The sequence below is a fragment of the Desmodus rotundus genome, chromosome X (genome assembly GCF_022682495.2).
Source record: "Desmodus rotundus isolate HL8 chromosome X, HLdesRot8A.1, whole genome shotgun sequence".
NCBI classification, from domain to species: domain Eukaryota; kingdom Metazoa; phylum Chordata; class Mammalia; order Chiroptera; family Phyllostomidae; genus Desmodus; species Desmodus rotundus.
In genome coordinates, this window is record NC_071400.1 from 97,882,831 (window position 1) to 97,910,619 (window position 27,789).

The window sequence follows — 27,789 nt, forward strand, 5'->3', positions numbered from 1 at the left end:
AATTTTAAAATTAAAAAAAAAAGTTAAGAAAGAACATATTCAAATCCTATGTTCCCAAAGTAATAAATAAAAATTTTCTGTTGAAAGAATGAATGTTAGACCACTACTAAAGCTGTGCTCCCAGGCTCCATGCAGAGCAGACACACAGATGGCCTAGGGACAGTGGTCCTACCCCATATTGGGAAACTTGTAGCCTCAGTCTGAATGTTTATCTGGCCATCATCCACCAGGCTAAGAATAATAGATTTTAAAGCTGACCAAACTAATGTCACAATCTTGCATGACAATGTTAAGGCAGGTCTCTAACTTGGCCAGATACTATAGCAGTCACCAGAATCAAGTACAAATGCTGTGAAATCAGCATCTCTTCCATTTATACTGTGCTTCTTGAGAAGTCTGTGCTTGTTACATTTTTTAAAATAGAGTTTAAATATTTAATTTTTAATAAGGTGCCAATGTTTACACAGAGTGTTACAATTAAAAAATTGCTTTGTGGTTGTTCCAAAACCAAATGCAAATAGATCTCATAAAAGTCGCACATAGGCTCATTCCCAGCACACCGAGGCTGGTGAAAAGCTCGTTATGACCACACGGGTGAAAATGGAGTCTGCTTCATACTCCCTGAGTTAGGCACACAGGCTCTCCCCTCCTGTAAATCATTGCAGAGGTTGGAAGCTGAGTCTGATAAGGCACTGCCCAGTGAGATTAAAACAGAGGTGTACTATGACAATTATGTAATTCACTTCTCCAACTGGAGTTTCTTCTCTCTTCCAGCTCATCACCTGATAATGATCACTGAGCAGTATTTGCATGTGTTGATCATTTAAAGTAACCAGCTCTCACCTAAGTAAAACAAACTGCCCAAAGTTTTTCAATTTCTGCGACTTATTAGGGCCAAAAATGTATCTACTGACCTGTCTTCTCCTTTGTGAGGTCTTTGGGAAGGACGGAATGGAGAAATTTGAGATTGCCTTTATGTATGTAACAGCAAACACTGAACGCTATTTGCTTCTAGCACGTTCCCTTTCTCTAAAAGCCACACACACACCTGCATTTCCAGGTGGTGTCTGACTTCTATGACACAGTTCCTCCATAACAGACAGAGCAACAGATAGGTTGATGAGCCTGCTTAGAGAACTCCTTTTCCATTGTGTACTTATGTCTATTCACATAAAAAAATGATTCAGAAAGAATCCAGTAAGTTCTACAAATGTCTAAAGCCTTTGGTTTGGAAACGTTCCTCTGAAAAATGTTTATTTCATCTCCACATTCCAGCTCTACTCCTCTTGCTCATTAGATCACCGGGTTAAGTGATGAAGTGCTACAGTAAATACTTTGTGAATCCCTACCCGTGTGTTTTTTAACAAGGAGTGACAAAGCTGAACAGCATGTTCCCCGTGGAGTGTGATGGGTGGGTGAATGCACTGCAGGGCTGAGTTAGGGCTCCAGATGAGGAAGGCAATTGGCTCTGATAGTCCCTATTACAAACTCCCCCATACTTGACCTTAACCTGCCTGTCTGAACCTGGCCTTTAGTTGAGAAGAGCCTGGACCCCACAACAAATTGGAGGTTCAACTTATGAAGGAAAACAAGGTTAGGTTATTTAAGTCAAGTAACACTCCCAACTGTTCCCTGTGAATTCACAGATGTCTCTATGCTAAGCATTGGGGTGAAAGACAACTTCCCTTGGTGGCTTTGGCCCAGAGGGAAGTACCCTCTCGTCCCTCTATGGGCTCAGCTGGAGGAGAAGGGCATTCTCTGGTGTCACTGACCTTGGGCTGTCTTTTCACTGTTTCGTGTGTTCCCTAATGAAGCTCCTTGTTTTCAGCTAAAAGGCCGTCCTGGATTATCTAAATCCAGGCTATGACTAATACTCTTTGGAACGCCATATGGGAATAAGAGGGGAACTACATGAAGAAATCCTTAAGACTTTTTCAGATTTAAAGTCCAGGAAACTCCAGCTTCACTTGCATTTGTTCCATTGAAACCCAATAACAATACTAATATTAGGATCTGTTACTCAATACATACGTGCCATGGATAAAACAACAAATTTCGTTCTATTATAAGAGTGAACACTGAATTCCCTACTTCTGTATGTCCATACTGAAGTAGCCATCTGATATTATTTTGGAGGGAGCCAATTACAGAAACAAATTTTCCATAGTTTGTCAGCATGATCTAACTTAAACTTTTTAAACATATCAACTAGAAGTTTTCATAGAAAACCACTTTTAGGTAGATTTTTATCCAAGATTAACATTTTTATTTGGGCTAAGAAATTATGCATTCTGATTAGGAATTCTGTGTTACATCTGAGAGAGGAGTGGGGACTATAAGGTTAGAAGAGAGTGTTCAAAGGGCTTCAGCAAACAAAGGTAAAGAGGACAGGAAGGACAATGACAGGGGCACAATGATGGCATCCAATAGAGCAGACAACACCCCCCTCCCAAGGCCCAATACCCCTTCCTCATTAAGAGAATCTAAATCTTGTTCAGAGAGTAATGTGCCTCACTGAACATTGTCCTTCCCAGACTCACATGCAGCTGGGGGATCCATGTGACAGAATTCTAGCCAACGGGTGAAAGCTGTGCATTTCTGGGACAGCTTTGCTTTCTCGATATTATCATTGCACCTATTATTTGCCTCTTCCTGCTTAGAAAGCAGACATCATACTAGCAGTTCAGTAACCATCTTGAGACAATGCCACAAAGGATGGTGGAAAAAAATACCAAGGAGTGTGGACCCTTTATGATACTATGGAGATGATAGTCCTGAGTACACAATCCCAGGTTTCCTATTCAGCTCGTCACTGTTCATTGGATTTTCTTTGATTTGCAGCCAAATGCACACCTGATACATCAATATCTAATAATGATGTTGAGAAGGATGAGGATAACGCAGTGAAAAGAGAACAAAGACTAAAGAGAAAGCGCAACCAGGATAACTCTTATTCACATAGATCATACAGTGGACCTAAAAAACATAGCTTAATTCCTTCCCCCAGAAAAGACAGAAGTCCTGACTGGAAGAATAAATGCATCATTACGTTCAATATAAAGATGCCCAATGCACAAATTGGCTGTCTAGAATTTAACTCTGTCCTTCTGTGCTTTGATTGCTGGTATGAAAGTGCATGCTTATACATTAAAGCTGGGCATTTTGCATCCTACAGAGAAGAGAATGGAACAGATTTAGAATCAATTTAGTATTTCCCTTGCAATCCATTTGGAGGAGTTCCCACTGAGAACTCATATGCCTCACCCTCTCTGCAGCCGTATTTCTTAATATCTGAGAGGGAAAATAAGTAGTAACACTGGGTAGCCTGTTCTGATTTTTGTATAGGCTATTTGGAAATTAAAGCACACTTATCGCAAGCCGGCAGCATATAGGATATGGCCCATAGAAAGTGCTGGACTGATCAATATTTAAGAATGCACAGGCAACAGCAATAAATAAATAAGCAAACACGATGAGGATGCAAATCAGTGATTGGGTGTATATACTCTCAAAATAAGAATGAATCCCTTTGCATGGAAGGGAATACAGTGCAGCACTAAATGTTCCAATAGTTCATCAGGCAGTCCCAAGATGCTGGACTTGCACAGAGAAATGACTTCTTCACACTCATAACCGGTGATCCTTATGTGGACTCAGAAACTCATGGATAAGTAAAATAACAGACTTGAGAACAGAAGCAAGAAATGGGATAGACATGCATGAACCCATACTTAGAGTTTTCACTATGTTCAAATTTAATTTCTTTTTCTATTCCAACAAAGTAAGTGCAAATATCTTTAGTCTGATTCAGTAACATAGCAGCAAAACTTCAGGAACCAATAAATAAGGACACTGACACACCAATAGCCCTTTGCCTTATGGACTCAAAGCTTTACAAACATCAGCCTTGAACAGAAGGGCAAACGTTTGTTGATTCAGCATTTGTGTTCCATGTCCCCATATAAACCACATAATTTACACCCACCCACATGCCCCCATAGCAGTTAGTAAAGTCATTAACAAACACAATTTGAAACTTATAAGGGGTTAAAGCTATAAAATGCCTACTCATTGATGTATTTTTTTTAACAAAAGGTTTCATTTTTCTTTCCTTCCTTTCAAACAAAGTTTTTGGATCATTCTTTAGAATTATAACACATCATTTGTTTACTTCTTTTAAAATGACACAGTTGTTGTATTTTTCTCATAATAATTGCCATCTTGTTTCTAATTAAACATGATGGATTCAGGGTCCTGGTTTGCCATCTGGGCCATATGTCTCAGAACATCCTTTTTTGTGATGATGCCAAGAAGTCTCCTGGAGAAGAAACAAAATAGAGAAAAGAGGTCAACCTTGCAATACTGACTCGTGTCTGTCCCTAAAAACCAGTGCCTTTTTCACTTTTCACCTGAGCATACAGAGACAACACTGCCAGCTTCCCTTACAGTTAGATGTGGCCAACTGAGTGAGCTCTGGCCAACGGCATATGGGTAGACATGAGAGATGCCCCTCCCAATTTGCCCACAGATTTCCTCACACACTCTCTCCTGATCTACCAATCAGAGGCAAAGGAGCCAGTGAAGGACTCCGAGGTCACATGGGATTGATTTAGGAGCCCGCAGATTCAAAGACCTGATCCTTGAATGACTGTGTGTTTAGAGCCCACTGCTGCTACAACCCACACTTATGTGACACGGGAGGAAAATAAGCCCAACACATCAGGCCACTGAGATTGCAAACTTGTTTATTCCAGCAGTAAACTTGTGATGACTAATACTCCTAAATTTCAAGATTATAACCAATAAAATAAAAGGGTTTTTATCGAAGCCATTGTCAAAACTTGCCCACCCCACAGAAATTCCAAGTATAAAATATTTTAAGTATAGTAACTGATTCTATTTTAAATCTATCTTACTAGAAGGGTAAAGTTTCACATTCACCTCTGAATATATCTGTAAATTACCTCCTGTTCCAAAATTCCATTGCTTTCAACTTAGAAAAACACCACCACCTACCAGGGTCACTTGTGTAGGGCCACCTAGACAACACATTGCGCAACCCCAGGGAGAGCCCTTCAGAAACACTACAATGTAAACAGTGCCCCCTGAATTATGCAGTACACGCTTGGACATCCATTCACGACGGCCCTTGCTTTGCTCTTGATTTTATTAAATATTTAAACGACCACCTCTGGAACAAAGCATGCCTTCTAGCTAAGTAAAGTGAAGGGCTTGAAAGAAGGTGATATACACAACTTCTTTGGAGAAAAGAAGTTCCATTGCCAAGTTAGTTTGCAAAATGCTGCTCACCATATCTCCATTATATCCAAGAAAAGGGGAATGGAGAAGTAAACTATGGCAGTCTAACACTGGGATACTGTATAGCTATTAAAATGACCAGCTTGTCTGTATCTGTGTAAAATGATGATGTACAAAAAAAGCAGAAAACACAACTGTAACACACTGCCATTTGTCTAATTAAAGCCAAATCAGTCAAACTCATCTCTTACTAATAGAAAGTAAATATTCAAAGGGAATTCAAGTATTCAGAGCAGTATTCAGGTCAGTTACCTCTGGTAAAATGCACACTGGTTAGTAAAATTGTCGCACCAAAATTCTGACTTCTTTGTCCCTGATCACATTGGACCTTAAGAAAGTGATTGATTTCTAGTGTTAGTTTCCCTCTCTATCACACCAGGGGAGACAGCAGATACTACCCCTTCCACATTATCTCATAGGAACAACTCAGCAGAGAGGAAAAGAGCCAAAAGTGGCCTTTAAAAGCATGCTAAGCAGAAAGAATAATGACAGTATGGGTGACAAAACACTGAAATAAAGCATCATGACTCTATCGTGATAATCAAAAAATTAGGAAAAATGTAGAAAGCAGAATAGAATTAGAAAACCAACATTTTGCAACTACAATGTAAGAATTAGTTCAGTAACTAACTACCAATGGATTCCAAAACCACTGGGTAAATGGCTGCTGGAAAACAGAAAATTCACATGGTCTCCAACCATCCCTCCACAGATTACGTACAAAAAGAAAAAAATGTCCCTTTACAAGTGAGGGTTCCGGCCATCACCACCTCATCCAAATGATGGAGCTTATCACCAACAAAGTCGGAAAAGCTGACATTATGACATCATCTACTTTGAAATGTTGCCAAAAACTACTTAAACCAAATCAAACCATGAGGAAGCAATCAAACAAATTCAGAATGTGAGACTACTGGTCTGGACTCTTCAAAAAAAAAAAATCCATGTCACAAATAACAAACAAAAAAAGGCAGGGAACTATTTTAAACGAAAGATGAATGAGGCAAAACAACCAAATGCAATCTATGAATCTTGAAGGAACTCTGGATTGAAATTTGGTATGAACTAAATATTGAGTGATAAATTGAGTTATTATTAATTTTGTGTAATTATGGTTTAGTGCTTATGTAAAAAGAGTGTCCTTACTCTTAGAAGATATGTGCTTCATTCATAATTTCCAAAACTTGGAAGCAACCAAGATGTCCTTTAGGAGGTAAATGGATAAACAAACATCCGGACAATAGAATATTGTTCAGTGCTGAAAAGAAATGAGCCATCAAACCAGATAAAGACATGGAGGAACCTTCAATGCATTTTGCTAAGAGCAGCCAGTCTGAGAAGGCTGTGTGATTCCAATTATCTGACATTCTAGAAAAGACAAAACTAACGAGACAGTGAAGAAAAAAAAACAGTGGTTTCCAGGGGTTGTGGGAAGGTGAGAGAAGGGGAGATGACCAGGCAGAGCATAGAGGATGTTTAGGGAATTGAAACTACTCTGTGTGATACTATAATGGTGGGTACATGTTGTTCTCCATTTGTCAAAACAAATAGAACATGCAACACTAAGAGTGAACCCTAATGTCAACTACAGATCTTTTCACAACAATATATTGCCATTGGTTCATCAATGGCAACAAATATAATACACCAATGAAGATGTTAACAAGAAGGGAAACTGAAGGTACAAAGAGAGGGAATATGGGAACTCTGTACTTTCTGTTCAATTTTTCTGTAAACCTAAAACTGCTCTAAGAAATAAAGTCTATTAATTAAAGAAAACAAAACCCTTGGAGGGGAGGGTTTGGCTAAAGGGAGGTGGGTAGTGAAGAAGGATAAAGTCTGGAATTGTTTTTCATTCTAGCTGTTTAGAGCTACTTGACTTGAAACATGTTCACATGGTACTTTAAATATATTTCTGAAATTTATCAAAATGCAGTCAAACTGATGATGCCCCAGAAAACCAGATGCTGTTTACTAAATCTGCCAAGCTGAGTCTGAGTCCTGACTCAGTCTACTTGAGCTGCCATAACAAAGCACCACAGACTGGGTGGTTTAAACAAAAGAAATGTAGGTTCTCACAGTTCTGGGGATTGGAAGGCTGAGATCAAGGAGCTGACAGGGTTGATTTCTGCAGAGATCTCTCTCCTTGGATTGCAGACATCTGCCTTTTTGCTGTGACCTCACATGGCCCTTTTCTCTGTTTGAGCATCCCTAGTGTCTCTTCCTCTTCTTATGACGACACCAGTTCTATCAGATTGAGGCCCCACTCATGACCTAATTTAATCTTAATTATTCCCTTAAAGACCACATCTCCAAATAGTCACATCAGAGGTTAGGGCTTCAACATAAAAATTTGGAGTGTGGGGACGACATAATTCAGTCCATAACAGCCTTCAACTCCCTTTAATATAAAAAAATGAATAGTTAGAAGGCAAACAGAATGCCTATAACACACCACTAAGACAGTGTGATCACAACAGAAATGGGAGCAGGTGTGAGCAGCTGGGTTCATAAAGGTATGTCTGGACACAGTGGAAAGAGGTTCTGGTGCTGGCAATTGCTGGCTGATAGACAATCCCTCAATTTCAAATGCTCTTTTGTTCTCTTTGAAATTTGTTTTCTACTTGGAAGGCTGGCTCAGGACATGCGCCTCTGGAGCACCTGGGTAACACCACTTAGATTATATGCATGTCCCTCAGTAGATGACAAGCCCCTTGGTTTTATTTTTTAAACACTTTTTGAGCATTCTCCAGGTCTCAAATCAAATAGATCCTCAGTAAAAATGATCAAACCAATGTTGCTTTTAAAAATATGACTTGTTGGTGTTTGCAAAGTGCTGAGAACTTGACTATACCACACACACACACACCACTCCTCCCATATCTTTAAAGCTTGGTTTTTATTTCCTTATCTTTACCCTGGAGACAGCATCAAAGATCAGGCTTTTGCCTAAAGCAGTCCTGACAAGACCCCCTTCGAGCTCTGCAACTACAGTGTCTGAAAGTCAAGCTGGTTAAAACGGTTCGGGGCAAATACAAATTCAGGAGCTGCCTTGGATGCAGGCATCAACTGTGCCCTGGCCCTCGACAGTAATTACCACAGAAGAACACTGCACATCCGTCCAGAAGGAGGTGACATCAAATGGCATAGGGTTCATTAGTACTGTGAACTAATGTCCCGTTTGATTTAAATCAAGAGTTTGTACTTCCAGCCCTTTGGGTAGTAGTTTAAATGAATCCAGTAACTAATAAATGGCCAATCTATGACCATGAACATAATTCAGATTAAAGCAGCTGAACTCTTCTGGGGTCACCTAGCAGATCTTGGGAAAAGCTGCCACCATCTCCCTAGCTCCCTTGTTCTTTCTAGATCCCATGTATGGAAAATCCCACCCAAATTCACTCTTTGCCACTGTAGGCTTCCCAGACTCTGGCATTCTGGGGACAAAGACTTCTCTGGTTCCTGGTCTGGTTTCACAACTACCTTGGACCCAAGGCCCCAAGAAATCCTGTGGATGATGCAGGCCAACAGGATGAGCTGGGCTCTCAGCGACAAGCAAGGAAGGCACACAGCAACAGAATAATCAAAAACGCGCGCTGGCTTAAGACGTGCCTGCCCTGGCTGAAAGCCCAGGGAGATGAAAGGCCCTGCACACAAGGACCCCTTGCCAGCACTAACTTATCAGCATCTGTGTTTGTTTAAAGTATGTAGAGTGAGAGCAAAAGAGAGAGAGTGAGAGAGAGCAAGAGAGAGTGATTTTGTTTTCTCATAGAACATTCGGAGCCAATTTCAGCACCCAAATCTTCACAGGAAAACCTCATGGGGCTCCATGAGGTGCGAGCGGGTGTTAGGAGCAGAATTTCCTGCCAGAACTGGAAATTCCAATGATAACTGACATTGGATGATTATTTTAAGGGAAAGAGAAACTGCTATGCACTTGAGACTACATGGGTGATCACAGTAGTATTTATGCCAAGTGCTGGAAATTCAAGTACAATATATAAATGGGCTTCAGTGTTTTGCAAAGTGGGGTCCCCTGACCAATAGCAGCCCTTTGGAGCTTGTTAGAAATATACATTCTCTGCCCCCTCCCCAGACCTGCAATGGGGCCCAGCACTCTGGGGTCCACTTGAAGGTTTAATCCACGGGGATTCTGATACACACTGAAGTTTGTGAACCACTGAGTTCCATTAAGTCACAGCAAAAATAATCTCTAGCCTTAACCATCTGTTTATTTGTTCCCTATTGATTTCCCTTCCCAAGTGTAAGACACCCCCCACCCAGCTGTTGTCATAGCTAGGAGGACACTGTCCTGTTGGCTAGGAGTTCTCTGGGTCAATGTGCAAATCCAACTGCTTGCAGAGCCCTGTGCTGCTGTTTGCAAGACAGTGGGAAGAAGGCTGAATGAGTAAGGATTGCTCACTTGGTTATTCTCTGGCATCCAGTCCAGGGTCACTCAATTGCAATCCTAGTGACATTTTGGGCCCAATGATTCTCTGTTGCAATGGGGGCTATCCTGTGCATTGTAGGGTGTTGAGCAGCATCCCTGGTCTCTACCCACTAGATGCCAGCAGCATCCCTTCCCCCCTAGTTGTGGCAACCAAACTCTCGGGGTGGGGATGAGGCAAAATCATCCAGATTGAGAAGTGCTGGATTCAACTGGAGTGTGCTGGCTCTGGAAATGTAAACTATGTCAGGAAATAAAGCTTCTGGAGTCTATAAAGGCCTAAATTATACTTAGGAGACCAATGTCTCTACAACCCACAACCCACACCTCCTACCCCCAGCCCATAAAGGAATGAACTGGGCAGACAACCAGAGACTCTAGCCTACCCTGACACAGCGAACCTCTTCCTCCTACCAAGCTTCATAGGCCATGGAATTTGGGGTACACCTCTGAGCCCAAAGAATGGCCCTAGGGGCATTTCACTGCTCATGCCATCATGACCCTTTGATCTTTGCAGTGCTGCTTGCCTGGTTTGCATAAACACAAAGCAAAAGGAATATTGCTGCCACAGAGACAATACCATGGGGCCACCAAGTCTCTCCCAGCTTTCCCATAACGTTTGTGTTGAAAACATGGACTTGTTTTGAACACACTGATAAATTAGGGAACAAGCTGGAAGCAGAATAGATAGGGTAAGCATAATAGAACTTCACATTTGCTTCTGGTGATTTCATCCATGAGGTACTCCAGGTGAGTGCAGACAACTGCACCCAGCTGGGCCCCAAGGCACAGGAATACACAAAATGCTCGGGAGCCATGGCCCTTACAACACTCAGGTCCACAAGCCAACCTCGGGGTCTTTCAAGGTGAAGTGAAATATTTATTGTCACATTGATACATTTCTTAATCATTTAACGTGTCTAAAATGGTACTGCCATTTTTATTGCCTTTCCATCTCTCTTTTTTTAATGTGTCACTGATGAAGTTTTTGAGTATTGTGCCCCTAACTCTATTTTTTCTCACAAGCCCTGTGCTTTTCATCGCTCATTTTTTCATATGATCAGCACCATGATTGTAAGGAATGAATGTGTCATATTATAGCACAACAGGTTGTACCTTTTCCTTGAGCCAGGTGTCACCTGGGTAGTAGAAAAGCAGCCCCAAGCTCTCTGCTTTGCCTCCTTCCCTTTTTGGCTCAACCTACGGCCTCATGCCAGACAGCAGCCCCACCTGGAAGCTTCTCCCACCTTCCTGGGCTGTACTAGTCCCCATGTTAAGTTCCCACAGCTCTGTCATTTTCTTCTCAATGCACCCACAACAACGTACCGCCATCCTCTACCAAGTGCTGGTCCTTGAGTGCCCTAAGGACTGAGACCATGTCTCATTCATCTTGTTCTCCCAAGTCTGGCCACAATACACATTCCATCAACACTAATCCAGCCACTCACCCACTGCGTGTCACCAGGCACTGCCGGAGCCCCAGTTTCCGGAAGATATCCACCACTGTCTCCATGGGCGTGTGGTCCGTGACCGTGAAAGGGCTAAGATTTAGGACACGACGCAGCTTCAGGGGTTGGGGGCTATTGGCCGGCAGCTCGGGGGGCTCCTCCGTGAAGTACATGATGGAATTGCTCACGATGCCCTCCTGCCTCTGTCTGGCGTTCTCTAGAATGGGCAAGCAGAAGGATGAGCCACACCAAAATCCCTTGCTTAGCAACTGTCCCAACCCCAAATCCACAGGAACACACATCCTTCCCACCACCCGCATCCTAGAATCCCACAGAAAAGGGGTTCAGAGGGCAAACTCCACATCCTTAATGAGGGGCTTCAGCCAAACATCTGTGAAATCAGCCATCGCTGGGCTAGAGTCCCTCTGCTATGACCCAACCATTCACTGCCAAAGTCTTAAAACATGGGCCTGACCATGATGGCTCCTTTGGGGGAATGCATTGCTTCCCCTGAACTCCAGGGCACCCAGAAGGCCCAGAGCCCTCCACTCTCACCTTTCTAACTCTTCTTCACCTCATATCATGCACTAAAGTTTGACATGACAAGAGACCTCATTTAGCTGCCTAGTGACCTTAATGCATTGGTTTGGGTTTTTTTTTACAAACTAACTCACAGTTGGCCCAAATGGCATTTTGAGTCCTGAAAGGAACAAGAAATTAATAGGGCCATCCCAGGCTCACAGCCCAGAAATGCAGCTCAATCCCAAATATAACCTTTGGAATCAAAGAAATACCCCTAGAAAAGTCGCATCTCCCTCCCCTTGGATCTCCATTCTTAAAAGGGGGCCATTTTGAGGATTTCTCAAAGAAATATAGTAAAACTGTTATGGTAACAATTAGCCTATTTCTTTCTATAGGCGAGGGTATGTGAAAGAGAGCTGAAGAAAAGTGGGGTAACAGGAACTCATTAGAATACAGCTTTATGCAGTACTAGAAACCCATGCTATTTTAAGTCACACATGAAACAAATCCATCGGTCTGAGGATATTTCTCCAAGGCAATTTTCCTTCTGTTGGAATTTTAATCTTTCTTTTGGTTCATGGGAAAAGGTTAGGAAAAATGTACAGTGAAGCTTGCCTTAAAATGAATCCTGCTTTCTATAATACAATTCTTGCTTTCTCAAAGACTACAATTCACCTATATTGTTCAAACTGCCTGCTCTAAGGCCATTAACTGCATAGAGTACTCTAATGGAGAACTGGCAGGATTCGGGGTCAGGCGGAGTTGGAAAAAGGGTCTCTTTTTAAAAGAGAAACAGGGGGCCCACTGAGCAAATGCCTGCACATTATTTGGGTCAGGTTAAATCTAGTTACCTCAAATGGGATATGATTCAACCACAAATGCCAGATGACATTGAGATACAACATGTTTTCAAACGGAGATGCTACATGACGCACACCACCCACTTCTCTCCTAAATCAAGATGGCTCTGTCCTGAGCACTCAAGTGGGAGGCAAGAGTCAACACATACTTATTGGCTCATTTTCATACACCAATGGATTCTCCAAAACTCCCACATAACGAGAACCCCATCTCTTTCAATAATCTGGTAGAACATTAGAAATGGATCAAGCCACACACATCAGTCAAGGACTGATCACATGAATTTGCTGATCCCCTTATAAAATCAAATGCAACTTAGTACACTGTCAGTCCACTTGTTGAAATAAATGAGCTTCCATTTCCTTGGCAATCTACTGATTGGGTTAGAAGCCCTGATTCTAACAGCAGCTAATTCAGTGAATTTTTACTCACCAGTGCATTTCCAGTGCCTGGACGATGCCTAGTATACAGTAGACACCAAACACATATTTGCCAAATGCATGCATGAACCAATCAATCAACGAGTGAGGAGTGAGTAAGCCTACTAAATGTTGGTGGACTTGGCTTTGCCTGTCATGTAGAACAGAGCCTATTGCACGTAGGAGGCATTAGGAAGGAAATCCCATGAGCTAGTCAATGCTGGAAAAAGAATAAAAGGCAGCAGGTGGGGTCAGAGCCGGAGGCCTGTCCCTTGCTATTCCAAGAGTGCCAACTGCTGCGCTCTCTAGATGAGCTCTGCTAGGCCACTTCAGAACTCCATTAGAAAGACATGTTAAAGCTTTGAACTCTGGGTGTGGAGGTCCTATGCACAGGCCAAAAGCTGGTGAACAGAAGAAGAACCAGCAAGAAAGCTCTGCGCATGTCTCCATCAGGGTGAACCATCTACTCTCAGTTTGGACAAGAACTCTTCATTAGTCACCAAAACGCCTGCAACAAACTCTAACATGTAAGGTCACAGAGGGTCACCCTTGAACTCTAGTTCCTAGGACTGTCAGGGCACATGGTGGACACGTAAGAAATATTTCCTGTGTGAAAGGATACACTGACTCCTCTCCCAGGGAAATATCTCATGCTATAAGAGACTCTCCCACCCCAAACATTCGTGGCAGCCTGTGTTAGAAAAATAACACCACCCTCCAAAACACCCAATGTTTACACATGTAAAAAACAAGAAGGAAATTCACCAAATATTAGCCATGGCTTTCTATGGCTTTGAGAATGTGGAGGCCTTTTTCTGTTTGCTATTTCACTTCTGACTTCCCCAATATTCTCTAAGTATGTATTACTTTCACTTTTAAAAATGTAGTAAACTTCATTTTTAATTGTTTTAAAGATCAAGTAGTTAAAGTGTTTTTAATAAGGAGGTTTACTGTACATTGTACCAGAACTAGTATTAATGACCATGGCTTCCGAAAAATGATGTACATTTTAGGAGCACCTGCTAAGGTCATTTGACTTGATGTTCCACTTTCTAGCAGCAATATGATCATAATGCCAGGTGCAGAGAGGATAAGAAAGTGTTGATAAAGTGAATTTCACAAACTATGATAAACCAAGAAATTTTAAAAGACTAGACATAATCACATATTCAGTAAGCTATTACAATGGCTTTAGAGCAATGGTTCCTGATCGGGAGCAATCTTGCCTACCCTCAGGGGACATTTAGTAATATCTGCAGATACTTTTGGTTGTCATAGCTGGGGGATGGGCTTCCTACTCACATCTACTGAGTAGAAAGCAGAGATTTTGCTCAACACCCTACAGTGCGCAGGACAACCCCTCTCAATAAAGAATAGTCCAACCCCAAATATCACCAGTTTTAAGGTCAAGAAACTCTACTTTAATTATGCTTTTAGGGTAGTAATACTCTATCATCCTTCTCATTTAAAATGTTTCCACAAGAACAGATGTAATTAACAAGAAAGATTAAAATGGAAAATGGGAAGCAACTATAGTGGTGGTCAGTACAAAGATAATGTGATAGCAAAGTAAAAAGTATTTAGAAGAGAAAGCAGATTATTTTATGATGTTATAGCTTACTAAGGCATGGAGAAGTCCCTCCATATATATGTTTTAGTCCCCAGCAGAAAGAAGCAGATAACACCACTGTTCTCCTGGCAAGAAACCTCTTCACTCCTAAACAGCCCTTCTAACAGATCTGACATTTATCTTTTTATTCAGTCCTGGACATAGATCCCTTTCTGCAAGTAAGCATCTTCCACATGATGGAGAATCATCATTAAATCATCTACCAGACAAAAAAAATCAGAGTCCCCTTAACTCCTGCCCATAACTCTAACTTTCCATCCCTTTAATCATCTTTGTGGCTTCCCACTGAGTCCTCTCTCAACCGGTCCTCACTTAATTGCAGAACTCAAGACTTGGAAGAGCCTGAGCCCTGCTGAGCACAGAAAGAGCCTCATATTTGCAAGTGGCACTGAGGGGTAAAGTCCCATTTACCAGGAATTTGAACAGGGGTCACATATGGCCCTGTATGCTAATGTGTGATGGTGAAGAGGGCCACACTTCCTAGATGGTACCAGTGAATTGTTCTCTAACAAAGACGACAGCCATGGTTGTCACATGAGCAGCTGCTGCAATTTTTAACATGACCTATAAGAAAAATCCTTATTTGCCTTATTTACCATTCTTGTCTTATCCAGACTATCTCTGATCTATCTATAATTTTTGCTCCTAATTCCCCTGAAAGTAGAATCTGCATAGAATCATTACTAGTTAAATGCTAATGTCATATTTCCATATTCACAAAAGGGCATATAATTTTGCAAATATAGGTCACAAATTTCTCCACCAGAATACAGAGTCTTCTATTTCCACAGACCAGGAAAACAGCTTTTCTGATTGCTCAGAATGAAACACTCCTTGCCTTTCCACAAATCATGTAAATAGCAGCTTCTCTACTATCCTTGGTCTGATTGAAAGCATATAGGTATTATTTACACTGTGTGTTGCCTCTTCAGACATTCCAAACATAGCTTCTAGGGGAGCACTCAGTTGGCAAGCTTAAATTTCTTCTCTAACTGGTTGATGACAATTGCTGCTTCCCACTTGATTACAGTAATGGCTTTCAGCAAAATTAGTAAACTGTCTCTTAGCAGGTGTGCCTGGAGCTACACAACAGGTAATGGATTCTGTGACATTTATTACTTTACTTTTTTTTTAATTTCAATCTTTGCTTAAAGGATTTTAGGAATTGAATACATTTTTTAAAGGTTGCTGATTACATTATTTTAAAACAAACTCAATCCTTGTTATACAGCTCTTTAAATTTTGGGGGGTTTTTATAAGGTGATATTTATGGATAAAAGGCACCTACCTGTTAAGCAACAGGACCTATAAGAGAAGCCTCACTGAGCACTTAAGCACAAATGTGCTATCATGTCTAAAATAGACAATCATTTATTGCTCCGTGACAAGTACATATGTTTGAGCAATAACCTAAAATTATAGGATATAGTTTATCTAAAGTTATTTTATAAAGCCTTTGATGAACTCACTTTAAAGATATCTCCAAAGCTATTTAACATGTGAAGAGATTTGGGAATTCAAAGGGAGAGCCTAAGACATAGTTAACAAAGGGTAGGGTGAAACAAAGGGTTGTCCAGTGGGGCGTTCTGCCTTCATACCCAGGTGAGTCCCACTGGCAAATTTCATAAACACTCTGAAAGATGGAATATATAGTAAAATCACTGCCTGCACACCTCAGCCACATCATGGGCCCCAGCCTACGGTGAGATGCTGGGATGGTGTACAAGTCACAGGGTGGGCACGTGAACAGGATGGCATTTGTGATTGCCATGCGTTGCAGACACACTCAGATGCTCCCTGCCCCGCTTCATCAGGAGGTCCACTGGGACTCCAGTGGAGTGAGCCCCCTGAGGCTCAGTGTTCCTCCTGGCTGGGGCCTCCAACCATTCACACCCAGGCTTTGCTCTTTGGAATCCTTCTCTTCCTGCTCCCCTTCTAATGCAGTCATTGCTAGGATGATGGGGCCTGCAGGCATGCTTGTCTGAGCCACCTGTCTTCAGGGCATGGTCCCCTCTCTCCTCTCCCATCTCAACAGCCTGCCCCTCAGCCCAGCTGATTTTAGTTAGCACATGAGGAACTAAATGTGAGGAAAAGCATCACATAGAACTGACATGACTTCTGCTCATTAACCCATGTGGGCCTCGAACTAGTGGAATGGGACATAATATCATAAAATGAAGTAAAAGGCTTGTGTTGAGCCAAGGGAGGCACCCAAGGTAAACAACTCACCACCTCAGTAGTTAGCCTGCCTGAAAGTCTGTCTGACAGCAGCTCAGCCTAGGCCATCCCGCTTTCCCATAGCTTCCTTCTGAGCTTTGCCCAACAATTAATTCCATAAAAGGCAGCCACTGATGCTTGCCTCCTAGCAGGACTGGGGCCCAGGTAGCTGCTTGCAAACATGCTGGTCATCTTCCAGCTAAGCATGCCCTCTAAAGACACTCCTCCTCACAGTGTGACATGGGAACCAGCAGCACAGTATTAATGGGGAGCTTGGCAGAAATGCAGAGTCTCGGGCTCCACTGCAGATCTACTGAATCAGAATCTGCACTTCAACCAGATCCCCAGATGACACAAATATACATTCAAGTGCAGGATCCCCTGGCTGAAAGCCCTCTGGCCTTTGTACATTCTCTCCACCTTCTTTGAGAATGTGAGGGGTACAAAGGCTGCCATTTGTCTCTTAGTAGCATGAAAGCTTCCTTCTCTTTACTCACTTATTGCAAGAATCAGTTCCCTCCTCTGGGCAAATCCAATGAGGCGCTCGGAGTCCCTGGAGACCACCACGGGGAAGCCGTTGTAGTCGGTCTCTTTGATGAGCGTCTCCACATCCTCCACGGTCATACTGTCCTGGGTGAGCACAGACAGTGGCGGCTCTCCCCGGCGAGGCCGCATGACATCAGTGGCCAGGGTGCGGTGAGTGAACTCATCCTTCACATCCAGAAATGGGTACCCATTTAAGTGGATGTGGGCCTCATAGATGCCTTCTTTCCCAAAGGCATCAGCCACCCACTTGCTGGTCACAGCTGCCGCCATCAGGGGTACAATGTACTCTAGACCACCGGTTAATTCAAACATGATGACCACCAATGACACTGTCATCCTGGTAACTCCACCTGTAAGTGAGGAGAGGAGTGAAATTCTGAAACTCAACCCCAGACACTCAGGAGGGCAGGAATTGTGTAAACTGACAAGTTGGTTGTAAATTCTCCTGACAGGGGAGTATCTAAGGAGACAGTCCAAGCCTGCCTCTTCTAAGGGGAGTGTTCCACACGTTGCCCATGTCCAGACCTCTGGAACTGCCGCCAGGCTCTGTTAAATGCAGCCTCACATCAGGGAGCCATGAGTCACATCTGACTGGAGGGCTCTTCTGCAGTGAGGGACAACTTGATTCTCTAGTCACCTAGGACCACATGCCTTGCTTTTTGGTATGGGGATCCTATGTGGGCTATGCAGGTTTCTGACTAGCCCACATAGGAGCAAATGTGAAACCTGGACCCCATAAGCTGCAAAACTGTAGAAACTCTTATGGGCCATAGACTGGAGAGGGACCCCTCCTTGTGTCCTCTGGTATTCAAAGGGAGAATCCATACCAACTCCTAATCTTCCAATGAGCTTAAACTGGGGTTTGTTGACCTCAGCACCAGAAACATTTGGGACCAGATCATTCTTTGTTGTGGGGCTGTTCTGTGCAGTATAGGATGTTTAGCATTATACATGGCCCCTACCCACTAGATGTGAATAGGACTTCTACCCCTAGGTGTGACAGCCAAAAATGTCTCCTCTATTGTCCAGTGTTCCTGAGAGGCACAAGAGCCCCCAGTTCAAAACCACTATTCTAGATGGTACAGCTGCCAGATGGTAGAGACTCCATCGGCATCCATGAATCCCTGAATGATGACTAAGTGGAGAGAAACCCTCTGCTAACTCACACTATACACCCACACCCACACACAAGAGATGATTCTCATTATTTGTAGTAGTTATGATCTATAAAGTCACCACAAACACTGAATTACCAAATTCTGAATCACTGCCCTAAGGGAAACATAAGGTTAGGGTTCTGTGAGCCTCTGGTCACATTTTTGTCAAAATCAATACAAAACTTTATTTTATGTGCATTTCTCTTCAGAGACATCTTATTTAATATATGTGGCTGATTCTTTAATGTTGAACTCACAGCCAACAGCACTGTGTAATTTGTGCCTGAAGGAAGCTTCTGTAGCACATGTATATTCTCCTTAAGGCACATCCCAGGCTTCTCACCCTAAGAACCTCAGACAGCACCTCGGTGCTACGCTTGGAGGCCATAGTAAACAGAAAATCATTAATGAGAAGCACAAAAATGCAAAACACATGGCAGGCACTAAATAGGCCATTAGAAGGACATTTGTGTACAATCTGAGAGCTGAACCAAGAGGGTAGACCTTCAGCTTGGTCAGCCTCCAATGGGGACGAACATCTGTGTCGGATAACTCCAATTTTCCACTGCTCTGTGACTGTCCAAGAGTGACTATGAAAGCCCCATAGCTATTGATTTAGGGATTATAAACAAATTTTAGCAAGTAGACAAATTCCCAATTACAGAATCCATGAATAATGGGGATCAACTGCCTATCATGGACCAGATGTAAGCCTTGGTGTGTTGAGCCACTGAGATTTAGGGGTTTCCTTGTCACAGCAGCACAACCTCTCCTATCCTGAGAATGCAAGTACTCATGTATTCCTTGTGACCAGTCCTCTAACCGAGATCAGCCTTTGTGCTTGATCTGTCTCAACTTTCCTTGCACTTCTCACCCCCACCTTATCCCACCTCTGGCTGTACCTAGACAGGCTGCCGCTCCCACCATTGCGTAAAGTCCTGGGGTGACACAGTCTGCTCCAGGCCTGCACCAGTTCCTGAAGATGATCCAGTCATGGTGATGGTAAGCCAGCTGTTCCACGCCAATTCCCACCATCCTGCCTGCCATGGCTCCCACAGCCATGCTGGGGATGAAGAGGCCTGATGGGATCTCCAGGGAGCACATACAGAAAAGAAGCATGAGGCAAGGTGTCCAAATTCCCACCTCCTCACTCACAGTACACACTATGCCCCTTCAACATGCTTGCATTTTGCTTCAGTCCTCAAAGGAGGTGCAGCACTTCAAAGTAGGTCAGCTGGGAAAAGGTAGGACAAGTGATTGCTCCTACTTAGTCAGTCCTATCTACCGTGACTTGGAGAGAATGCAATTTTACACTTTCATTTCCTGGCCTTCAAAAGCCAGCCTGGTTTGCCTGCTGTGGATTAAGGAATGATAAGCCCCACTGCAAATAGCATTCAAAGCAAGCATCTGTCACTTGAGATACTCACCACTTTCTTGCTCCCCTTGCGTGTCCTCCAAATTAGCTTTTAAAATTAAATGTCAAGCCACAGCATGAAAATGGAAAAGAAGGGCCTGCGACTGTTCGCAGGTAGAATAAAGAAGCTGAAAGCACCAGTGCCTGGATCTCCCAAAAAGCTTTCAACGGCTTACCGGCCTCTTGAATACAGAGTGGTCAAACACCTTTCAGGGGCAGGGGGCAGTGCCCTTTCCCTGACAAAGTCCATTTTCCAAAAACTACAGTGAATATTTTCAAGCCAGGTTAGAGGTAGCAAAGACATAGACTATGTGAACTAAAAGATCTTGGTAATAGTGTGCTTTCGATTTTGCTGTGTGAAAATACATTCTAATTTATCCAGTGATCAGACATGTGCTACGGAACACACATGAAGACTGCACACGAATGCAATGCTGACTGGGAGCCGAATTTTTGCCCAGCCCGGACTGTCATCAGTCTCAGGATGGAGGTGGATCTTTAACCACATTCCAGGTGAGTCTGGATCCTTCAGTGTGACTTCTAGAACTTGGGACATTCCTGAGGAAATTGTTCATTTCTGAGCTGCCCCTTATCCCACAGCCACTTAATCCCCTGTAACTTCAAAGTCCACTCCCCCCAGTAGGCACCAGAAGATGTGGCGAGTGTCTTCCTAACACACAAAAATAAATCCCTTCACTAGGAGAGGATGGATCAGAGAGTCAGTTGTTTAAGAAAGTCCATCCAACATTGTTCTCAGGGCAAAAATTCAGGTTTGTGTTTGACCACTACACACTCAATGTGAACTCTATACATGGTTTCTAACACTTTTGAAAAAGGAACAAATCAAAAAGTAGCACACAGAAAGCAATGGTGATGGAAACAATGGAGTTCTGGAGGAGTCTCAGTGTTCTGCTTCTGGTGCTGGATGCTGGTTACACAGGCGTGTGTTCTTCACGGATGTTCACCAAGCTGTATACATCTCTATATGATTATTGTCCTCTGAGCCTCGGCTTTTTCACTCGCAAAATGTGATTAAAACCTCTATTTCATATGCTTGCTGTTAATCATAGTTTCTTGTTGATTAAAAGAATTTCAAGTACCCAGCACAAGCCAAAATTCCATAAAGATCAATCCCCCTTTCCTCCCATCACAACGTTATTTTAGCAAATAGGGTACTGTCCCCAAAAGGACATGGGTGCCCCCCCCACATCTTCCTTCCCCTTCATTTACCTTCATGCCAAAGGTAAATATGGTAATGACGATTTTGAAGATCAGCGCCAGGGCCAGCTGCCACATGGCTGTGTATACCCCGAGCCCAGCTGGCCGGTCAGGAATGTCATCCACAGGCCGGGTCATGTTGGGGTCGTTGATATAGTCACAGAGCTGGGAGGACTCAAGGGCCCCACAGTCATTGAACAGCTCAGAAATGAGCTCGCTCGTGCTCTTGCGTGTGTAGGGGTTGGGGTAGGCGATGATGGCTGTGATGGCAGTCACCACAATGACCTCCAGCACCGGGTACTTCCCCAGCTTGGTGGTTTTGCGCCTCCTGCACCAGGCGATGTTGCAGCGGATAAAGAGGGTTCCCCACAAGCCCCCAAAGACCCCCAGCAGGATGAAGGGGAAGAGCTCGGCCATGTACCAGGGCGTGTGATATTCCACATAAAAGAGAACAAGGCGGCTGTTCCCAAAGGGATTGATGGATCGCAGTGTGAAGGCCGCCACCAGGGCCGCAAAAAAGGACCTCCACAAGGTCTTCAAGGGAAAGTAGTAACTAACCTGGGACAAACAAGGAGAAAATTAAAGACGGGCCAAAGATGGGCAGTACTCACCTCCTCAGTCTAGGTTTAATTATGACCCAAAGGCACCAACAAAGATATTTAGAGGACTCCATGACTCTGTCTAAAAGTGGAATGGATACTAGTCAAGGTGTTTTGGAGTTATTTTTAAGAGAAATAAAAATATTGAATCATAATTCTGTTTATGGCACAGAGACCCTCCTAAAAGCAAATAAACCTCTGAATTTGATTCTACAGACAACAGACTAGATCAAGGGTTGGAAAACCCTAGCCCAGCAAATGTAGCCGAATGCCACATGAGTTAAGAATGAATTTTACATTTTTAAATAGTTCACAGGGAGTATTTTGTGACATGTGAAATATTCAAAAGAATGCAATTTTGTGACATGTGAAAATCATATAAAACTCAAACTTGAGGGTTCATGAGGAAAGTTGTGTTGGAGTGCAGTCATGCCCAGTCACATATGTGTCATCTGTGGCACCTTTCCTGCTACATGGCTGGGTTGAGAAACTGTGACAGAGACTGGGAGACCCGCAAAGCCTAAAATATTTACTATCTGGCCCTTTAGAGAAAACGTTTGCTGACCCATGGAATAGATCTTTCGGGTTGCCGAAACCAAAAATGCTTAATTAAACTGGTTATGAGAAAGAGAGGACACTGCAAATCTTCCCAAACATTTATATTGGCAATTTTTTTCAGACAATTCTCGAAAGCAGATATTTAGCAGCAAAACTCATGGCTCCTTAATGAGCTGCAGGAATCATGTCAATGCTCCTTTGAGTCTAGTCCTCAGAGGGCTTTAGATGGAGGCCTACCGCTGAGCTAACCATCCACGTATCCCTCAGCCCTCAAAACTCACACTCCCACAGCCTCCCATGCTCACCTCTTCTAGACTGAAAAGCACACCCCCAATTGGAGCACCAAAGGCAACAGAGACACCAGCTGCAGCCGCTGCTGAAAGTACCTGCAAGGCAAAGTGTTCTGTGTAGCCCAAGGCCTTTCATGAAAATAAGCGTGTGCAGGGGGTAGTGGACAGGGACACCTTCCAGAAGATGGAAGCTGGGCATGCTCACCTCACGCCTCTTGCCCTCATTCTTGCTGTACTTGGAGAATAGGCTGCTGAAGAAATTGCCACAGCAACAAGCCACATGTACCAGCGGCCCTTCCTTCCCAAGGCTCAGGCCTGAGGACACAACCAGCACCAGGGTGACAGTCTTGATCAGCAGGGTCCACTTGCCCAAGTAGCCCCTGATGATGAAGCCACTCAGAATGGTCTTGATCTGCAACAGACAACAGAGATCAAGGAGGCGTGAGCTACTTCAATGCCACAGCTGAGAATTAATTCCCCTGAGAGGCAGTTCTCAAGCTTAGAGTCACTAAATCACATGGAAGAGAGCCTCCATTCAGTTTGATTTAGCTGTACTTTTACATTAACTGAACTTATATTAATATATAATTTTATATTATATTAATAGAAATGTGAAATAATGCACAGTAAATCTTAATTATTCCTAGAGTAGAAAGATCATAATGAGGGCCAAATAAGTTAATTATCAGGGTCTCATTTTATTCCTGCATTTTATCCTGTTCACATTACCTTCTGTTATGTTGAAAAGAGACATGAAGCTATTGATTTAACTGTTAATTTTTGACTATTGAAAGATGTCCCAGATGGAGACAAAGCACATAGAACAAAAAGTCAATGGAACTTTAGGTCAGATCTGTGGCCCAAATGCAGCCCATTGCCTATTTTTGTATGACACACATGCTAAGAGTGCTTCCAACATTTTTATATGTAATACGTAAACAAGACTCCTAGTCTTTTCATGAGAAGAGTTGCTTGATTTTGTCTCTTGGCTTACAAAGCCTAAAATACTGACTCTCTGTCCCTTTCCAGAAAAGTCTGCCAACCCCTACTGCAGGCCATGGGTATATGGGTGTTTACAGCCAATTCTTTCAACTTTTCTGTATGTGTGAAAATATTTGTAATATCATGTTGGGAAAAGGAGATGCTCAATATTTTCTAATAACACACCTCTGGGGGATTTAAAGATGTTTGAATCCATGACGACCTCCTTTCTTCCAATGATTCCTGCCCTCCTGTGTTGAGAAGGACTTTGACTACTGGTAGAGTTATCTTGCTCCATTTTCACACCTGCCACATGTTGTAAGTGCCAAATAATGGCTTTCTTCCTAAAGGTGCACATGAATTTGCCTAATGCTTTTAGAATTCAACTAGGTGCCAATCTCAGTGACAAACTTCATATGTTGGAGTCCTCTTCCCCCAAAACTGTATTCTTCAGGATACAGAAGCATCGCCACTGGGTAAAGAACTTTTTACCTGAATGGCTTAAATGGAGCGAATGTTTACTGCTGAGCTACCAATTTAGAAACTTGCAATTATAAATGAGTTAAGACACCGAGCAAATCAGCCAATAAAATTCATGGTCTATTTCTGTTCTCCCATTATATAATATCAATAAATACTGGGACAATGTTATCTCTTGTCAGTGTTAGGATATTTATGTCACTTCAAAGTGCCTCCAGGTGGGCATTGCTCTGCCAAGGAATCAATTTCTCAAATAGTTGTTATAGTCCTTTTCAACCTTAGCACTCACTGGACTCCCCTAAAGAATTAAGAACCCCAGAGATGTGATGTAATTGGTCTGAGGTGTATCCTGGGCCTGAGGATTTTTACAGCCCTCCCAGGTTATTCTAAAATGCAGCCCAGGTAGAAAAGCATTCACTGCTCTGTCCCCCAAAAGACCAGTACAGGTATTCCTAATTTCTCAATAGTTAAGGGACCACCCTGAAACCCTCATCGGCATCATGTCACCTTTGGCAATTTGGAGAGGGTCATGAAGTGAGCTAATCCTCAAAATTTTAAAGGGGTGTGAATGGACCATTTTCATCTCAGAATCGATAGAGATCTGTTTTTTACTTCCGGGGAAAGATCGAGAGCAAGTGTGCGCAAAGAACTCAAGGTGCTCCTTCCCACAGAAAATGAGTGAGGTGTTCTAGCGACACAGTCAGATGGTATTTCTTGCACTTGCCTTTAACTAATGGCAGACAAACTAGCAGTGGTTAAACTGGCCTTCAACTAGTAGTACTTGGCCTATTTGAGCCTGCGCTTTGGGCATCTGTGATCTGTTTATTTAAGGGATGTTTTATTATGCCTGCCACAATCCTGCCCTTTTGTGTTGCCTCGAATAAAATTATCTCGAATTTTTTGTCAGTTAGTTAATGTGGATTTGGACCCTAGGGGAGAGCTTAAAAGCATAATACCATTTAGAAAATTACAAGTATCTCAATTACCTGAGCCTCCGCCAGCCATGACATGTGGTGAATTGAACAATGTAATAGGTATTTTGTAATTCTCTAAAATGATTTTATAAAATTGTCATGATCAAATTAGGGACTAAAGAAAGCAAATCCATTCCCAGTAAATGCCCAAATCCAATCACTTGCTTTAATTTGAATAGAGACTAAGTCAAGCAAGGTTTTAATGAGATGAACTGCAGCAGATTGTGACTCAGTGGGGTTAACTTTAAACCCTTTCCGGGAAACGAATATCTGTGAGAGTGTCCAGGTTTTGTAATGAAAGACCAACTCAAAGTAAGTTCTAAGAGGACAGGATTTCTTACACAGTTAATAGTGGTTCTCATAATGGAGCAAACAAAATAGAAAGTGGGCCCCCCTTGCCTGGTCCTCTCTAAATCCCCAAGCCCAAGAATGAGTGTTCACTTGTAAATGTGCTTTAAACAGCTTAGACAAGAGTATTTCCTACATGGAAAACCATTCTCTAAATTTGCATTTAAAAAATGCTTCCAAAGGAATCTTCATTCTAAGTAATCAAAATGTGTCAGAGGCAAATGCTGGGGAGGACAAGCAACTTTTTACATGCGCACAAGCTCAGTGCGGTCACTGTTTGGCTGACACTGCACACCCTATGTAGCAGCTTCAAGCAGATCTGCTCAAACACCAGGCACATTTTCTAAGTATCTCAGTAAGTATCTTTGCTAAAACCAAGGAGAGGGCCCTGTATCTCAATTTGAGAGAAGTCATTGCACGTAGTTAGTTGGGTCTTGACTGGGGGAGGTTCTTTTTATCCGGGACCTATTTATTGACATTTACTTTTTACTCTGCCCCTTCTCTCCAAACACCGAGGGTAGGTGCTGCACCCTTAGATGGCAAGTTTCAAGTTCTATTGTAGTAATGAAAATGTTGCTGTTACTGAGTCATAATAACCAAAACTTAATTATAAAACCTCTACTGGGTTTCTGATACTTTAAAAAACTATCGTGAACTCTTTTATGAATGCAGAAATGGGTGGTATATAGTATATGTGCTTAAAAGCATAGGAATAAAACAAGCACCCATGTACCCCCTGCCATGGGTAAGAACACAGACCTTTGAAAGCCCTGTGTCAGCTTCCTCAGTAGAACCTCCCTCCTGCCCCACCCCAATGTATAGCTGTGGCACATGTGTGCATCACTAAAGTGTGAAGTTACATCAATAGAATCGTACTTTGTATATTCTTTTGTGACTTAGTTCTGTCTCTTGACCTCACTTTTTTGCATTTCATCCCCATCAATGTGTTCCTTGCACTTCGTAATATAGGAAGCTTAATGCTCAGCATTTTAGCCCTTTTCAGAAAACTTACACACAGAAAGATGCCCACTTCGGATGAAGACCAAGTTCGGGAACCCCTCCCACACAGAGCTCAGATTCCAGCTCCCTGTCTGCGGGATCATAAGCTAAGCCTGGCATGTCTGCTTCATGGAAGGGGAAGATGGCAGTGCCCATCACACCTCTCAGGACCACTTTGAACTTCCTGCCAATTCCCCATTGGCCATCTCCTTATTTTGACAAGGTAGCTTGAATCAGAAAATGCATACCGTTGGCAGCGGGATCCCAAACCGAGATGCCAACAACAATCTGTTCCTTTTAACGTCCGGGGTGCCTTACATCTTAAGTATCAAATAAAATACAGTCAGTTCTGCCATAACATTTGTTTGGAAAACACAAATTTGTTCCAATACATTTCAGGCATTAGGGAAGAACTTGAGCATAACAAATTTCGTGTCTGTTTATGCACAATTTCATCTGGGAGAAACACGGCGTGGACACAAAAAACCGGCTGAACCCAGCCGTGCAGGAATGCACAAAATGCACACAGGCACGTGCCTCAAACACCTACCAGGTCACGTGTGCACTAGGGAGCATGCATGTATTCCTTAACCATTGAACATGTGCAAAATGGTGCTACTGTTTTTATCAGGCTCCTCTTTTTTCCATGTGTCACCAACGAAGTTTCTGAGGGCTGTGCCCCTAAGCTCACTTCGCCAGCAGCTCCACGTTCGTAGTACTCAATGGCGTATAGCATTGGGACTGTGAAGAATGCAGACTGCGTTAGGGCAAAACTGGCTGTATTAAAGAAATGGGATGGTATTGCAGCTTGTTTTTTGAGTTCCTGCAACAATATGTTAATATAAACCATGAAAAAGTCAGTGTGATATATTCAGTCTTTTTTGTTTGTATTGTTCCTGGAACAAGACATGTCAAGCTTTTCTTTCGACAATCTTTTAATTACTCCAGCCCTTTCCATGAACCGCCTGGGCCAGCAGCAGTGTTGGCAGCTCCAACGAAGAGTGTGGGTGCAAGGAGCGAGGGGCAGCGTGAGTCTGTCACCATAATCATTCACATCTTGAAACTTGCCATCTCCACTGCCTCTGGGCATGGCTGAGGCACCAACCCAAAGAGAACTGAACTGACTGCTTACAGTGATCATATACTAATTTAAAGAATTGTTTCTGGCAAAAATGTTCAGTGTCTGGGCTTTTCAGGAATTAGCTCAATTACCCCTATTCTACCAAGAGATCATCCTAGGTTTGAAGTCTAGTATCAGGCATTCCTTCTGATCAGTGAGGTCACTTCCCTCACACTTTGGTTACATGGAAGTACTGGAAAACATAAGAACTCTGAACTCACAGGGGTACATTCATAGTGCAT

The 27,789-nt window shown here is 42.8% G+C and overlaps 1 protein-coding gene across 3 annotated transcripts in view; it reads right to left on the reverse strand.

Annotated features, from left to right (window-relative positions):
• Positions 1–2,239: 2,239 nt before the first annotated feature.
• The window catches only part of CLCN4 (chloride voltage-gated channel 4), a 51,297-nt gene continuing 25,747 nt past the window's right edge, over positions 2,240–27,789 (reverse strand). For 2 of the 3 annotated variants that reach the window (XM_024569809.4, XM_024569808.4), the window contains exons 7-13: positions 22,851–23,057; positions 22,661–22,741; positions 21,211–21,756; positions 19,469–19,655; positions 17,361–17,759; positions 11,215–11,431; positions 2,240–4,318 (exon numbers count right to left, since the gene is read on the reverse strand). In XM_024569809.4, the coding sequence (XP_024425577.1) occupies positions 4,228–4,318; positions 11,215–11,431; positions 17,361–17,759; positions 19,469–19,655; positions 21,211–21,756; positions 22,661–22,741; positions 22,851–23,057 (1,728 nt within the window). In that variant the 3' untranslated portion in view covers positions 2,240–4,227. The remainder of the gene's footprint in view (positions 4,319–11,214; positions 11,432–17,360; positions 17,760–19,468; positions 19,656–21,210; positions 21,757–22,660; positions 22,742–22,850; positions 23,058–27,789) is intronic. The other variant, XM_053917297.2, reaches the window with a different exon arrangement.